Genomic DNA, 17,577 nt, shown 5'->3' on the forward strand with positions numbered 1-17,577 from the left:
AAAATAGCTAATTGTTGGAAAGTTTATTAATAAACATTTAATTGCTTCAAATAAAAGTCATCTATATTGTGTCCCTTTTTGTTAATAAGTTTGTTCAAGTTTTAAAAAAATCCAATGTACAATTTTTCAGTGCAATATCTCAGTCAGTAATTAAGAGCATATATTATACAATTAATTATAAATAATAAATTACATGAATTATACAATTAATATTTAGGATATAAATATATAAGCTTTCTTTTTTTTAAACAAAATATGATTCCTAATTACTCTACTGTTCAGAAGTTTGGCATCAGTAAGATTTTATTAATATTTTTATTCATCAAGGATGCATTAAATTGATCTACAAACTGTCAGTAAAGACATTTATAATGTTACAAAAGATTCCTGTTTCAAACCAATGTTGTTCTTTTGAGCTTTCTATTCATCTGTGAATCCTGAAAAATAAAATGTATCACAGCTTCCACAAAAAAATTGTGCAGCACAATTGTTTTCAACATTGATAATAATCAGAAATGTTTGTTGAGCTGCAAATCAGCATATTAGAATGATTTCTGAAGATCATGTGACACTGAAGACTGGAGAAATGATGCTGAAAATTACATTTGAACAGATATTCACATAGAAAACAGCTGTTTTAAGTTCTAATCATATTTCACAGTTTTACTGTATTTTTGATCTAATAAATGCAGCCTTGATGAGCAGAAGAGACTCTTTCAAAAACATTTCAAAATCTCAAACTTTTGAAGAGTTCTAGCATAACTTTCTCTCTACCGCCACGTGGGTTTGACATTTTTATCACGTGACCCACGAGTAAACGCTGAGCTTTCAGAGGCACCACTGCTGCTCTTCCTCAGGCGTCCAGCAGGGGGCGACGGGCGAACAGTTTCTGCAGGCGTCTGCGTCGGTTTGAGGACCTGAGAGAGCCTTAGTGAAGCTGTGCGGGTTAGCGCAGGCACTTTAGCCTGGTTTCCAGAAGCAGTGGCGCGGCGTGTCGTTGACGCCACGGTGTTGCGAGCGAAGCTGGGCGGTTTGACCATGGAATTGCGTGCTGAGGTTTGAGGACTGGGACGGTCGAGAATGCGGAGTGTAATGCGACACATCTTCTCCTCTGGACGAAACGCTTGCATCTTCTTTGCGCTGCTGAGGACGCTTCCACCGGGTCGCTCCTGAATTTGCGCAGAAGAACTATGGGGCTGCCGGAGAGGAACGAGCTTCCTCAAACTCGTGGTTTCAGAGGCGGACACACATTTGGGAGATGATGATGATGGTTTAATGGAAGATGAAGGCGATTTCGCAGAAAGAGATGCTCTGTTTTTAGAGCTGAAGGTTCGTTTGCTGATTGTTTGTTTCTGTCCAGCACTGATTTCGAGCGACTCTTTTGTAGGCTGGACTATATCTTTAGTTTTTCTCTCTGATTCGTCATTAATAACCTCTGATTCTACCACTAAACTGATTTGTGAAGGGTCAGAGGTCACGCTTGGAGTCACTTCTGTATTTCCGGATGTTTCCTGGCTTTGTGTTTGCAGGTCGTTGTTCTTTGATTCCTGTATGGAAAGAGTCTTATTATTATTTTGGATCTCCGGCTCCTCTGTCGTGTTTGTGATGGAAAGCGAGTGTATTGGAGGAAGTACGAGTGTATCTGATCCACAGGGGTCAAAGGTCACGCTCTTGTGTTGTGGTGAGCGCCGTGGACTGTAACGGCTCGTCTTGAGCAGCTCCAGAAGCCCCTCCCTCTTAAACGCCGCCGCCACATCTGCTTCACTATTGGACCGCAAGCCAGAGACTCCGCCCATATCCTCATGCCCCGCCCACGAGTGCCGCTTGTCCTCTGACTCCTTCAGACGCTTGCGCCGAGACTCCTCCCACATTTCTCGCTCCACGTTCTCCTGAGGAGAGAAAATAATGCGGATGATTAACCAAATGAGTTTAAGTTAAGAGCCTGAACTAAAGAACATATAATATATAAAAGACCAGGGGGTCTTTTATAGGGGGTCTGTGGCAAAGACCAGGGGGTCTTTTATGGAGTGCTTTAATGGAGTGCTAGGGGATTCATGGAAACATTTCGAGAAAATGTAAAAGTAAATACGTAATAATAAAGAATTAAATAAATAAATAATTAGAATGTATTACAATAAATAAATAATAAAATTACATTATATTAAATAAATAATTATTAGATGCCAATAAATAAGTGAACAATAAAATTAGCATAAAATAAAGAAATAAAATTATATTAAATTAAATAATATGGTTATTAAAATAAATAACTTAATTAATATATTTTACAGTACAGTAATATGAGTTGAAAAAAGTTCATTCTAATTTGCTAACTGGGTTTTTAAACATTAAAATATTAGTGAGTAAACAATATAAATTATATTAAATAAATAAGTAAATTAGTATATTTAACAATACAGTACTATAGTGAGTAGAAAAAAGTTTGTTTTACTATGCTTTTACCCAATATTTTGATATTTTAAAAAGTATAGTATAGTTTACCAATTTAAATTAGTAGGCTAATTTAAATTAACAGGCTTTGAACATCAGAATATAAATAAGTAAACAATATTTATTTATTTATTTTTTTACCTGAACTGCTTTTTTGAATTTGGAGCAGAAATTCTGGAAAATTTGGAAGCACTCGTCCAGTTTGAAGACGTCTCTGTCCTCACAGAAGAAATCGATCAGAGCATCTCCTTCCCTCTGAACCTCATCAATACTGATCCTCAAATCCTCCAGAGCTTCAGCAGCGCTCTGAAACACACCGAGACACATTCAGACATTCAGACATGACTGTGGCATACATGAAACGTTGCAGACAGGCCACAGGTCATGAGGTCAGAGGTCACCTGTAGGAAGGACTGCAGCTGCGTCAGGAGCTCATCATCTGTGTGGATGTTCTGCTGTAACTGATTAACTCTTCTGGCCAGAGTATGAAACTCATCATGGATGCTGTTAACATACACTCTACACACACACATGCAGGTTTGTACAGTAGACGTCCATTCTCCTAACACAACCCCCTAAACATAACCTTCACAGAAAACTTAGTAAAAAAAAAAAAAACTAGATGTAAATAGAAACATGATTGGGACACAGCATTAGCATGATGTCAGTGTTTCATCAGTGAAATGCGTGTTCAATCAGATGATTGTTTTCTCACCGCGCTGCTTGCTGAACATGCTGAAGTTTCTCTAGAAACATGGGAAGATCTTTCTTCTGAGCTTCCTGAAACCAGACAGACACACATTTCACTGGATTCAGATGCTTTCTGACCTCTGTGTTACAGAAAAGAACAAGTGTGTATTCTGTTTACTGCATTATAGACCACCTCAGACTGACAGAGACCAGCACAGACTGACAGACACCCGCTCAGACTGATAGAGACCAGCATAGACTGATAGAGACCAGCTCAGTCTGACAGAACCCAGTTCAGACTGACAGAGACCAGCACAGACTGATAGAGACCAGCTGATAGAGACAGACTGACATAGACCAGCACAGACTGACAGACACCCGCTCAGACTGATAGAGACCAGCATAGACTGATAGAGACCAGCTCAGTCTGACAGAACCCAGTTCAGACTGATAGAGACCAGCTCAGACTGACAGAGACCAGCTCAGACTGACAGAGACCAGCTCAGACTGACAGAACCCAGCTCAGACTGATAGAGACCAGCATAGACTGATAGAGACCAGCTCAGTCTGACAGAACCCAGTTCAGACTGACAGAGACCAGCACAGACTGATAGAGACCAGCTGATAGAGACAGACTGACATAGACCAGCACAGACTGACAGACACCCGCTCAGACTGATAGAGACCAGCATAGACTGATAGAGACCAGCTCAGTCTGACAGAACCCAGTTCAGACTGATAGAGACCAGCTCAGACTGACAGAGACCAGCTCAGACTGACAGAGACCAGCTCAGACTGACAGACACCCGCTCAGACTGATAGAGACCAGCATAGACTGATAGAGACCAGCTCAGTCTGACAGAACCCAGTTCAGACTGTTCAGAGACCAGCACAGACTGATAGAGACCAGCTGATAGAGACAGACTGACATAGACCAGCACAGACTGACAGACACCCGCTCAGACTGATAGAGACCAGCATAGACTGATAGAGACCAGCTCAGTCTGACAGAACCCAGTTCAGACTGATAGAGACCAGCTCAGACTGACAGAGACCAGCTCAGACTGACAGAGACCAGCTCAGACTGACAGAACCCAGCTCAGACTGATAGAGACCAGCTCAGACTGACAGAGACCAGCACAGTCCGATAGAGACCAGCTCAGACTGACAGAACCCAGCTCAGACTGATAGAGACCAGCATAGACTGATAGAGACCAGCTCAGACTGACAGAACCCAGCTCAGACTGATAGAGACCAGAATAGACTGATAGAGACCAGCTCGAACTGACAGAGACCAGCACAGACTGGCAGAGACCAGCTCAGACTGGCAGAGACCAGCTCAGACTGACAGAACCCAGCTCAGACTGACAGAGACCAGCACAGTCCGATAGAGACCAGCTCAGACTGGCAGAGACCAGCACAGTCCGATAGAGACCAGCTCAGACTGGCAGAGACCAGCACAGTCCGATAGAGACCAGCTCAGACTGGCAGAGACCAGCACAGACTGATAAAGACCAGCTCAGTCAACAAAGATGGCACCGCACATGGCAGCCACAATGCTTAGCTCTCCAGTGTTTGTACTGTTTTTGTTAGTTTTTCCTGTTTTTTGTTTCTCAAACATGATCAGATTTACCAGAGATGGACTGCTGAACATTCGGCAGAACATAACACAAAACCTTTTACCAGATTTCGATTATTCAGAGGTTTTTCTGAACATTGTAGTTGGTGGAGCAGCAACGCTGATCAAATGCTTCAGGACGCGCAGACAGGGGAAGCGAGCTGGCACGCTCGTGAAGCTCAGACAGCGCGGATTTCGAATGCACGAGTGTTTACATTCCTCCGCAAGCGCACGTGAGCCCGGCTTTACAGAAACTCGCTGATCTGATCACAGCGACTGAGAAACAACACCCGGACTCTGTTTTAATCATTCTAGGGGATTTTAATAAAGCAATTCTCTCCCGTGAACTGCCAAAATACAGACAGTATGTTACATGTCTTACCTGGTTTACACATAATACAGTAATACGCTTCTAATATTCAAAAGGATTGTTAGGCTGCATTAATTAGGTCAAACAGAACTGGGAACACTTCCCATAACACACGATGTACTTGTTACATCGTAAGAAGAATGGCATCTACGCTAATATTAGTCTGTTTCTTTATTATTCTGAGATCACCGAAGCCACCCGATCCCGTCTGTATCCAGATCAGATGGTGGATCAGCACCTAGAGATGACCTCTACAGCCCTGAATGTCAGCGGAGATCAGGACACCTAGATGAGCCCCAGAGACAGATCCCCAGTGAAGACCTCGTCACCTAGACAGCCATCGGGACAAGACCACGGGAACCAAATGAGTCCTTTACACAATCTGACTTTGCTGCAGTTGGAATTGAACTGCGGGGTTTGGTCTGGTCAGAGGAGGACTGACCCACGACTGAGCCTGGTTTCTCCCAAGGTTTTTTTCTCCATTCTGTCACAGAGGGAGTTTTGGTTCCTTGCCGCTGTCGCCTCTGGCTTGCTTAGTTGGGGACACTTAATTTCCAGCGATATCGTCGACTTGATTGCACAGATACTATTTAAACTGAACTGAGCTGGACGATGACATCATTGAATTCAATAATGAAATGCCTTTAACTGAAAATTGAGTGTTTAATCTTGTCAGTTTACATTATTGACACATTTACATTTACATTTATGCATTTAGCAGACGCTTTTATCCAAAGCGACTTACATTGCATTCAAGTTACAGTTTTTACATTTGATCAGCTCTTGCTTTCCCTGGGAATCGTTGCTAGCGCCATGCTCTACTATTTGAGCTACAGGAAAGCCTATTTTGAACACTAAAAGGACACTATTTTCCTATTTTGATATTGGAAAGTCGCTTTGACACAATCTGTATTGTTAAAAGCGCTATATAAATAAAGGTGACTTGACTTGATTTGACATGTCCCACTAGAGACAGTAATATACTGGATCACTGTTACACAGCAATAAAGGATGCATATCACTCTGTCCCACGGGCAGCTTTGGGGCTCTCTGATCACTGTGTAATTCATCTCACACCAACCTACAGGCAGAAACTGAAATCGGCTAAACCTGTACTAAGGACTGTAAAAAGATGGGCTAATGAAGCAGAGCGGGATTTACAAGCCTATTTCCACCTCACTGATTGGACTATTTTTGAAGCTGCTGCCACCGATCTGGACGAGCTCACAGAGACTGTAACACAGGGCCATTCAATTAACTTCATTTGAGGGCCGGATTATCAAATTGAATATTTGAAGGGGGCTAAGCGGGTGGGTGGCCGTCCCGATCTTTTTCTGGGGGGCCTATAAAATTGGAAATTAAATTTAAATGCATATTCAGCTGTAAAATTAACTAATATTACCAACAGTAACATCTATAAAAGGTTAACATTAGTGCTGTCTGCCATTCAATTAAAAAAATAATCACACATTTCTTTCTGTAATGAATTTAAAAAATGTGACTAAACTCATATTAATATATTTGTGTTGTCATATTTTCAAACTGAACTTCCAAATTAATATAGAAACAACATAAAAATGGTATATTTGAAATGTGTGTTTAATGGCAGCTTTTTATTAGCCTATTATTAATGAAGAAGTATCATTGATACAAATAATGTTACTGTTGTCTCTATTAAATCCATTTTTCCTTTAATTTTAGCCATTATTTATAGCCATTTAATATTACAGCATAATTGAAATGTTATGATATTATTTTTAACATTTAATAGGCTTTGAAAAATATAACAACTTTTTATAAGTGAACTTAAAACAATCTTCACATAAACTATAAATTGTATGCATAAGCTATATTGATTATTCTTTATTCACGCTACAAAAGTTAATCAGCGACTAGAGCAGTCGAGTGATTTCTCTTTTTCTTTTGTTCTTTGATTTACATCAATCACAGACTGCAGCAGGTTTCACTTTAAAAGCAGCGCTGTTTCTTCAATAAAACCTGATGCACATGACGCGGATGTGACACATATCCAATTTTCTCCCAAATCTTTACAGTAATTTAGGATTTTATAACTGATTTAATGCTGCCTTCACGTGCTATCAAAATTATCGTAAATACGAGTTTCCTAATCGGAAATTGGACGTGAGCGGCTTCTCAAATCATATTTACTACTGGGAAATTCTGAAATAATTTTGATACCCGAGTTTCCGAGTTGGGCGGGTCATAAACTTTAAACATGGTGGAGGGGACCACCATTGCTCCTGTCAATGCTGTTCTCACAACAACTACATCCCTTTATCTTGTCGCTAAAGTAGTGTATTTATAGGCTAGATATGAACAATCATTCAAAGCATATTGTATGTTTTATAAGCAGTGAAATAAGCATGTATTTGACCGAAATTCCAGAATTGTCAGCAAACTACATGTACAGCGCCGTGAATGTTTATATGACTGTCAACCAATGGGATGCTACATTTCATTCTTTCCGTTATTAAAGCACTTGAATACGACAAGCACGTAATCATGACTTCATAAGTGGGAAATAGGACATTTCCGATAGCACGTGAATGCAGCATAAGACTGTGTTTATGAGGTAACTCGCCAAAACCACGTATTTTTACATCATTGTGTGTGGTTTTGTCCATTGAAGCGTTGGCGCTCTTGTCTGAAGCGGCTCAGCTTATGAGTACAACCAAACACGCAGATTTTCAAACTATACTTCCTGCTTTGATAAAAATCTTTATCCAGTGTCGGCGCTATTTCTCGCCAGAAGTTATGACCGATAACACTGTCTTTAAACTTGTTTAAACTAATGTTAGAATTGTGGATATCTCATAACTCCCTCACATAAGCGTTTGTCAATGCTGCCATCTATTGATGTTGCAGTCTCCGGTAGATTGTTGTTATTGCGTCTCTCCCTTTTCTTTTTTGGCTGGCCCGGGCCAGTGTTGCCACCTTGTGGACAAAATAATTAGTGCACGAACAATTCAAGGCGAATGTGCAACCTGAGGCCCAGAGGGTGTGACACCAGCCTGTTTGAAAACCTGAACTGACCAGCTGGCCCCATCTTTCACAGATCTTCAATAGATCACTAGAGCTGTGCGAAGTCCCCTCATGCTTCAAACGCTCCACCATCACCCCCGTCCCAAAGAAACCCAAAATTACTGGACTTAATGACTACAGGCCTGTGGCTCTAAAGTCTGTGGCCATAAAATCATTTGAAAGAATGGTTTTGGCTTATCTGAAGGACATCACTGGACCCTTACTGGACCCCCTGCAGTTTTCCTACAGAGCAAACAGGTCTGTGGATGATGCAGTCAACATGGCACTGCACTACATCCTGCAACATCTCGACAGACCAGGGACATAAGTGAGGATCCTGTTTGTACACTTCAGTTCCGCTTTTAACACCATCATCCCATCACTCCTTCAGCCCAATTTAACTCAGCTCTCCATCCCCACCTCCATCTGTCAGTGGATCACCAGCTTCCTGACAGACAGGCAGCAGCTAGTAAAGCTTGGAAAATTCTCATCCAGCACCCGTACAATCAGCACTGGTGCCCCCAGGGTTGTGTCCTCTCCTCACTGCTCTTCTCCCTGTACACCAATGACTGCACATCTAAAGACCCCTCTGTCAAGCTCCTGAAGTTTGCAGATGACACCACACGTATCGGCCCAATTCAGGATGGTGACGAGTCTGCTTACAGGCAGGAGGTTGAGCAGCTGGCTGTCTGGTGCAGTCTTAACAACCTGGAGCTGAACACGCTCAAAACTGTGGAGATGATCGTGGACTTCAGGAGAAACCCCCCTGCACTCCCTACACTCACCATCATGAACAGCACTGTGACTGCAGTGGAGTCATTCAGATTCCTGGGCACCACAATTTCTCAGGACCTGATGTGGGACAATCACATTGAGTTCATTGTGAAAAAGGCCCAGCAGAGCTTGTACCTCCTTCGCCAGCTGATTAAGTTCAACCTGCCACAGGAGCTGCCGAATCAGTTCTACTCCGCCATCATTGAATCTGTCCTCTGCACTTCAATAACTGTCTGGTTCAGCTCAGCTACCAAATCTGACCTCAGAAGACTACAGAGGGTAGTCCGGACTGCTGAGCGAATCATTGGTACAACCCTCCCCACTCTCCAAGAACTGTACCTATCCAGAGTGAGCAAAAGGGCTAAGAAAATCACTCTGGACCGCTCACATCCAGCACACTCCCTCTTTGAACTGCTGCCGTCTGGTCGACGCTACAGAGCTTCTTCCCTCATACAATCCATCTCATGAACACTTGACAATAAGGTGGAACACTATTATGCATTATTTATTTAACACACAGACTTATTTACATTTCAAATTTGCACATATCATACCTGTACATGCATAATTGTCTGTATTATATATGGTCTTTTTTCTATTTTGTACATTGTCTGTTTTGTGTATTTGTATATTATTCGTTTTATAATCGATGCCCTGTCCTGTCGCTGTCATTCTGTTGCACTGTGGAGATTCTGTCACTAAAACAAATTCCCCGTATGTGTAAACATACCTGGCCATAAAGCTCATTCTCATTCTCTCTTTCACTGACAGAGACCAGCTCAGACTGATAGAGACCAGCACAGACTGACAGAGACCAGCTCAGACTGACAGAGACCAGCACAGACTGGCAGAGACCAGCTCAGACTGATAGAGACCAGCACAGACTAACAGAGACCAGCTCAGACTGACAGAGACCAGCACAGACTGGCAGAGACCAGCTCAGACTGATAGAGACCAGCACAGACTGACAGAGACCAGCTCAGACTGATAGAGACCAGCTCAGACTGACAGAGACCAGCACAGACTGGCAGAGACCAGCTCAGACTGATAGAGACCAGCACAGACTGACAGAGACCAGTACAGACTGGCAGAGATTAGCTCAGACTGATAGAGACCAGCTCAGACTGGCAGAGACCAGCTCAGACTGATAGAGACCAGCACAGACTGGCAGAGACCAGCTCAGACTGACAGAGACCAGCACAGACTGGCAGAGACCAGCTCAGACTGATAGAGACCAGCACAGACTGGCAGAGACCAGCTCAGACTAACAGAGACCAGCACAGACTGGCAGAGACCAGCTCAGACTGATAGAGACCAGGACAGACTGGCAGAGACCAGCTCAGACTGACAGAGACCAGTACAGACTGGCAGAGACCAGCTCAGACTGACAGAGACCAGTACAGACTGACAGAGACCAGCTCAGACTGATAGAGACCAGCACAGACTGGCAGAGATTAGCTCAGACTGATAGAGACCAGCTCAGACTGACAGAGACCAGTATAGACTGATAGAGACCAGCACAGACTGGCAGAGACCAGTACAGACTGGCAGAGACCAGCTCAGACTGACAGAGACCAGTACAGACTGACAGAGACCAGTATAGACTGATAGAGACCAGCTCAGACTGACAGAGACCAGTATAGACTGACAGAGACCAGTACAGACTGACACACTCACCAGAGCGACAAAGTGTAGCAGGTTGATTCCAGGTTTGTTGGCTTTAGTATCAGCTAATGACAGCAGAGACGAGAGTTTGAAGCCCACGGCGTTACCAGCAGATCCACCCTGACACACAGACAGAGACAGAGAGAGACGACCAGACCGAGAGAGAGAGAGAGAGAATCAGTTCATCTGGATGGTTCACATAAAACCAGTGAAAAGTGATTTACCAGTTCGTTAAGAGTCTCAACTGCACATCTTTAGGTTTGGGTTTCTGACTTTGTAAATCTAAACTGTAAAAAAATCAGTTCCAAAGTTTTGGCCAGCAGTGTATGAAATGTGTTATGTCAATTTCTCAGCTACATTCTGAGGGTATTTACATTGCATTTATGCAAAAATCTAAAACAAAAAAGCAAACAAACAATTAAATAAAAAAATAAAAAAATTCTAAATGTAAAAAAAAGAAAGAAAAAAAAAAGCTGAATATTGTTCATATTTTTCACATTACAAAAAAAGTTTACAAAACCTATTCTAAATACAGTTTTAAAAACCATATCTTTTCTTGCTTGATTTTGTAATGTGTGAGAAGTTTTAATGTTCAATTTTCACAGTTTTTAGATGATTTGTTTTTTTTGTTTTTCAGTGTTTTTGTGACTAAATAAATTCAATTAGGGTCAGTTTGACCCAGAACAATAATAACAATTACATCAAGAATTTTAAAATAATACCAAAAAAGATCATTTCCGTAGTTTGAACAGTAAATCATTATGCTTGCAACACCAAGGTCACAGGTTCGATTCCAAGGAAAAACATGAACTGATTTAATGTATATCTTACAAGTAATGCAACTCACAAAGGATAAACACATCTGCAAAATGCATCACAGTAAGTGTACTTTGATGTAGTCTTTATTAGTAGCTTGTTATTTAGTTAATTATTCACTTTTTAATTTAAAGTGGTTTAACACTTCTACAGTATATGTATATGAATATGCATGTATTTGTAAATGTGTGAGAGTACCAGACTTACAGCATTCATGATGTTTCCAGCCTGCAGCACTAAATGAAGGACATTGTGAAGCTCCTCACAGCTCAACAGCTCTATAAACAACAGTTCAGCAGATGAATGTGAAGCTGAAGGTGTTTACACACACAAATCTGAAAGTAATGATGGATTTTATGGAAACACAACACTGGACTGGTGGAATCAGACGCGAACTGAGATCACTTGATCACCTTTAATGGCTCTCAGGATGACGGTCATGTCGTGTTTCATGGCAGTGTATGAAGGGAAAAACTCTTCCTTTAACAACAGAGCCTCGAGACGGACCTCATACCTGCAGAAGCGCAGAAGAACCAGCTCAACTTAGATCTTGACCAGACCGGATCACTGCCACAAACACTGACAAACCGTTTCCACTTTACCTGGGTAAATGGATGAGTTTGTGTATGAAGGCATCAGGCGGCGCCAGGTCTTTAGGATTCCCATTGAACATCTGAAGATTCTTCACCTGTCAATCAGTCAATCAATCAATCAATCAATCATGAAGCAATCCTCTGCTCAAGGGTCAGTCGAGTCTTTACCTCGTCCTCCTCTGGCAGGAGCTTCAGCAGCTCTCTGAGAGACTCCACGCTGAAGATGCCCGTGTTTCCATGAAGAATATCATCCAGAAGACTCTCACTGGACCTGGACATACAGAGAATCAATGAGAGCAGACGAATAACACACACACACACGCGCACACTCACACACACTCACACACACACATGATCCAGTCTTACTTTTTTAAGTGTTTCAGAAAAATGGAGATATTCAGGCTTCTCTTGGAGTCCAGGATGGTGATCTATGGATAAACACACACACACACACACACACACACACACACACTTATAAATGCTTGTTGTAATATAAATCATCACAAACATCATGAAACCAGTGTTGTTTTACTATGATTAATATATTACATACTCTGATAGGTTTTGAATTAGATTTATTTTAATCTTTTCTATTTTCATTTTATTTACATTTTTATCACGTTTGTTTCATGTTTCGTCAGTTTTTACTGTCTATACAGTTGTTAATATTTTTAATATTTATTTTTATATTTCCCATTTTAATTTTGAGGATTTAGTAGTTTTGTTGTGCTTTTGTCGTTTGTATAAGTTTTTGTTAGTTATAGTAGTTTTTATTAATATTTTTATTATTCATTTTAATTTTAATTTGAGTTAGTTTCAGTCATTTCTTTTGTGTTCTTGTCAGTTTTTTAATGTCTATATAGATATAGATATTTTGAATTAGTTTTATATATTTTCAACTTTCATTTTACTTTTAGGCTTCAGCAGTTTGTTGTGTTTTTTGTCATTTTTATCATTATTACTGATTTAAAAAATATATATTTTTAGTTTTAATTTTAGTTAATGTTTTAGTCATTTTGTTGTGTGTTTTTGTCGGTTTTTATTATTTTTTTAATCGACATTTACATTTATTATTATACATGCAGTTATTAATGTTTTTGTAATGGTGTGTCAAGGCAGGAAGGCGCTGGAGACAACAGGAGATTTTCGTAAGAGGTAACATTTAATGGAAAACTCAGGAGATCCGAAAATACACACTTTGACGTAACTGAGATTGGACCAAGACTGCAACGAAACCGAATGCTTGTGAAGAACAGGAAACAAAGGAGTAAACGAGTTGATTAATACAAAAGAGGTGGGGATAATAAACGATGATTAACTAATCACAAGAACTGGAACAAAACCAAATAAGGGCAAACAGGAGGGCTAGAAGGGCAAATACGTAACAGTTTTGAATCTTTATTTTTATATTTTTCATTTAATTTCCATTAAAATTTACTAGTTTTGTTGTTTTTGTCATTTTATTAGCTTTTTTTAAATTTTTTTTTATATCTATACAGTTTTTACTAATATTTTGAATTCTTTTTTTTTCTTTTTCTTTTTAATTTAACATTTTAGTCATTTTGTTGTGTTTGTCAGTTTTTTTATTTTTTATTTAATATGTCTATATATAGTTTTTAATACTATTTAGAATTTTTTTTTTTTTTATATGTTCTGTTTATGGTAATTTTAGTGGAATTGCTGTTAATGGTTTTAGTTTGAGTTAACTCCTCATGTTTTGTGACTGATCTCAGTAGATCTCACCTGCGGTCTGAGATGTCTTACAGAAGCGTGTCTTCGTCCAATCGCGCCGCTGGTTGAGGTGAATGAGGGTGTGTCCTCGTGTCCAAACAGCTCCTCGATGGCTCTGATGTCGATGTGGAACGGATCCCTGATGCTCCACAGGTTCGGTCCGTTCTGCTGCTTGACACGGTCTTCAGGAATCGGTTTCCAGTTGAAGCTCCTCACCCTCCTCTTCCTCTCCGCATGGTTTCTCACAGGAAGGGGCGGAGGAAGGGGAGGAGGCAGAGGTGGGCTGATTTGGGGGGTGTGGTCATGTAATGAGGGAGGAGATGTAACAGCCCCGCCCTCTTTCTCAAAACTGCTGCTCATAGTAGAAGGGGCTGTGGGCGGGGTCAGAAGATGATTGACAGCAGCATTGGCTGACTGCATGACATCATCGGAGAGTTTCTTGAAGCCACGCCCCCCACAAATGGACGCTTGAACACCAACATGAAGATCCAATGAGCTCAAACAACAGACAGAAGCTTCTGTAATACGAGAAAAACAAAACACAACTCAAACTGTACTTAAAAGCACATTCTAAATGCATAAAATGCATAAAAGCATCTTCTAAATGCATCAAACAGACTCATTCCTTTGGTTGATCCAGAATTTGGCTGTTTAAACACCTTCAGCTCAGGGTTGTTGCTAATTGCAATTATTCCATTCCATTTTTTTATTTAGCAAACATTATGGGAACGTTACTTTTGAATGTTCTCTGAATGTCAAATTGTACCATTTAAAAAAGTACTTGAACATAAACATTTCAGGAGCAAAAAAAAAAACATCCCATGAATGATGTATAAATAAACGTTTTTGTGTGAATGATTTGAAAACATTATTAAATACCAGAGACATTTGAAAGAATGTTCTATTAATGTTACTGGAAGAACATTTGTTCATAACTTTGAGAAAACCTTGCCAGATTGTTCCCTGTTAGCTGGAAACACAGAGATTCTCTCTGGACCGAATGAATGCCAAATTCAGCCTTGTTTTCTAGAACACACTTCCAATTTGTCCTGAATGATACATGAGCAGTTACATAAGGAAGAGCAATGAACATTTACGTGCTGAACATAGCCTACTTTCAATCATTCCTAAATGAAAGAAATGACAAGTTTTATGAAGTAAACCAACCTTTTAACAGACACCTTTTGTGATATTAAGAGTTTAATTCAGATATTTAGTCACATATCTTCACATACTGACATCATGTGATCTTTATGCTTGTATAATATATAGCCTAGTTTACAATACTTTGAATTAGTTTTTATTTTTCTAGTTTAAAATGTAATTGTAGTAAATCTTTAAGCTTATATATATATTATTAATATATATCCTCCTGAGAACTCCCCAAAAAAAAGCTTTTATATATAATTTATTTTCCTATTCAATTTTTATGTCTCTGAAAAGGCATAATAAACATGCTTTCCGTCCCGGTGTCCTCTATAGTGAACATGTATGAAATTATGTCCCGTTTCACAACAGGAAGTCATATTTGGATTTGAAAACCCATAACATTTTCCTGAGATGTTGCTTTATGACAAACAATTTGAAAATAATTCAGATTTAAATGACAATTACAAAATATAATCATATTTCCATAAGGATGTTACATTTTTCACTAAATTAAATTTAGCCATCTTTAAAGACCAAGGAGAGGGTGTGGTCATGGTCAAACTTTCAAACATTTGGTATCTCTATAAAGCCCTGAATGTGCTCTGTACAGGACATCCAGGCTTAAAACTGTGACATGTGAGGTCTCAGAGAAATTTACTAAATCACTACAGAGGCAAAAACTCCATAGCTGGGTTTCAGGAGGATATTATTAATAATTTTTAATTAGTTTTTATTTTTCTGTTTTCATTTTAGTAAATATTATATTATAAGATATCATTGTTATTATTGCTATTATTATTTTTGAATTATTTTTTATTTTTATATTTTCTGTTTTAATTTTAAAGTTTTAGTAAGTGTTTTTAAAGTTTTATATATATATATATATATATATATATATATATATAGTTTAAATAGACTATTGCACATTTAAACATACAATTTCTGGAAAATTTGATAAAAACAGTTGTCTTAATGTATTGTGATTAATCAGTTGGGTGAAGTATGGTGATATCTGTAAGTTAACTTTTTTCTTATTGTGTTCACCTGTAGTGTCTTGTCTTAAACTGAGAATTCACACAGGCTAACCAAGCAACTACACACAAATAATCACCTCTGCACAACTAACAAGACAAGTGAATCAACAACCAGTAAACCCTAAACAGCTGAACCCTGAAGATAAGACGCCTCTTTGTATTCGCTTCTGTTACACACTAATATTCAATCTATTAGTTCCTCATGCAAACGATAATATATAACATAGTAGTTTAATAATATATTAACACTCTGTTCAGTGAAGCAAATAAACTCACCCTTGTGTTAATGATGTTCTGAAGACTGCTTCAGTCACAGCACGATCTAAACGCTCCTGTGACAGAAATCAGCTGAATTATGAACGGATATTATAGTTTCATAACTATACGATGAATGATATTAGACATTAGCCTACCTGTATTCCATTAAAATCCGAGGCGCGTGAACGAAGGATCCGTGAATCCGGCGAGTCTGATAGTGTACAGACAGGTGCTCTTATATTTTATATTAATACGAATCATCTGCTCCAACAATCATCGCATAAAAATGATGCAAACTTCAAATGTGATGTTAAAGTATGAGTGTGTGTGTGTGTGTGACTGATAAGACCTCCGCCAGTTACACCCAACCTAAACGGTCAGTCCAGTCGTTTTCAGTGGATTTTATTATTTGCATAACTTTTACACGCGTAACTTCTGAGAATCAATAAGAGCAAATACACAAACAAGAACACCAAAGAGTAAGGTTTACACGCATAACAGCCAGTTTCATCGTGTTTTTGTCAAGTGAATTTTTATTTATTTATTTATTTTTTTGCGCAGACAAACAAACCTGTATTTCAGAGAAATTATTTGCAAACACTAACGCATGTGATTCTCAGCACATGGTTAATGATAACTGGCATATAAAATGACTTAAAAAAAAAAAAAACAGCCAGGGGTACAATAAAATAATATAAAAATGGTTAAATACAGGCCATCAAACTACCTGGTCTCATGGCATTTACGTACCTGGGTGCACTTTTTAGCGTGACGTGAAATACGTACCAATAAGTACATATCACTGCATAATGCATCAGCTGTTTGGACTCTCATTCTGACGGCACCCATTCACTGCAGAGCATCCATTGCTGAGACAGTGATGCAGTGACACATTTCTCCAAACCTGATCCCAATCTACAAACTCATCCTAATCTTGAGGGTGAACTATTCATTTAAGTGAATTTATATTGAAAACAAGAACAAACAAGAACTTTGTTTTTGTTGTTGTTTTAATCATAAACTCACTTCATTATGATCCATTTTTCAGAAAACAAGACTAATAAAATGACATATATCTTGCATCATTTGCATCTCCAGTAAATATATCTTAATTTAAGAATGTTTTACTGGAAAACAAAACAAACTACAGCTGAAGAACAGCATTGTTTATGGTGTGACGTCATCTTACTGGAAAAATATTAGATGTAAATCACTTTAATACTCTCTGACCATAAATGATGACAGTAAACTGTATTTGAATGTGATAGGGTATGAATTACTCCTATTTCTCATATTTGCATGTCTGACACACAGCAACCTTAAAAAAACAGCCAGGGGTACATTACAATAAAATAATATAAAAATGGTTAAATACAGGCAATCAAA

The 17,577-nt window shown here is 39.2% G+C and overlaps 1 protein-coding gene across 1 annotated transcript; it reads right to left on the bottom strand.

The window, feature by feature from the left end:
• Positions 1-8: 8 nt before the first annotated feature.
• LOC131531650 (FH2 domain-containing protein 1) lies at positions 9-16,523 on the bottom strand. The gene is made up of 13 exons (XM_058762574.1): positions 16,347-16,523; positions 16,210-16,265; positions 13,763-14,268; positions 12,386-12,447; positions 12,188-12,290; positions 12,029-12,114; positions 11,840-11,940; positions 11,634-11,704; positions 10,623-10,730; positions 3,167-3,231; positions 2,853-2,970; positions 2,593-2,757; positions 9-1,889 (listed from the first exon to the last, which is right to left on the bottom strand). The coding sequence occupies exons 3-13, from the start codon at positions 14,168-14,170 to the stop codon at positions 771-773; spliced, it is 2,406 nt and encodes an 801-aa protein (XP_058618557.1). The 5' UTR covers positions 14,171-14,268; positions 16,210-16,265; positions 16,347-16,523; the 3' UTR covers positions 9-770.
• Positions 16,524-17,577: the final 1,054 nt, after the last annotated feature.

This window comes from Onychostoma macrolepis, chromosome 23 (assembly GCF_012432095.1).
Source record: "Onychostoma macrolepis isolate SWU-2019 chromosome 23, ASM1243209v1, whole genome shotgun sequence".
Lineage (NCBI taxonomy): Eukaryota > Metazoa > Chordata > Actinopteri > Cypriniformes > Cyprinidae > Onychostoma > Onychostoma macrolepis.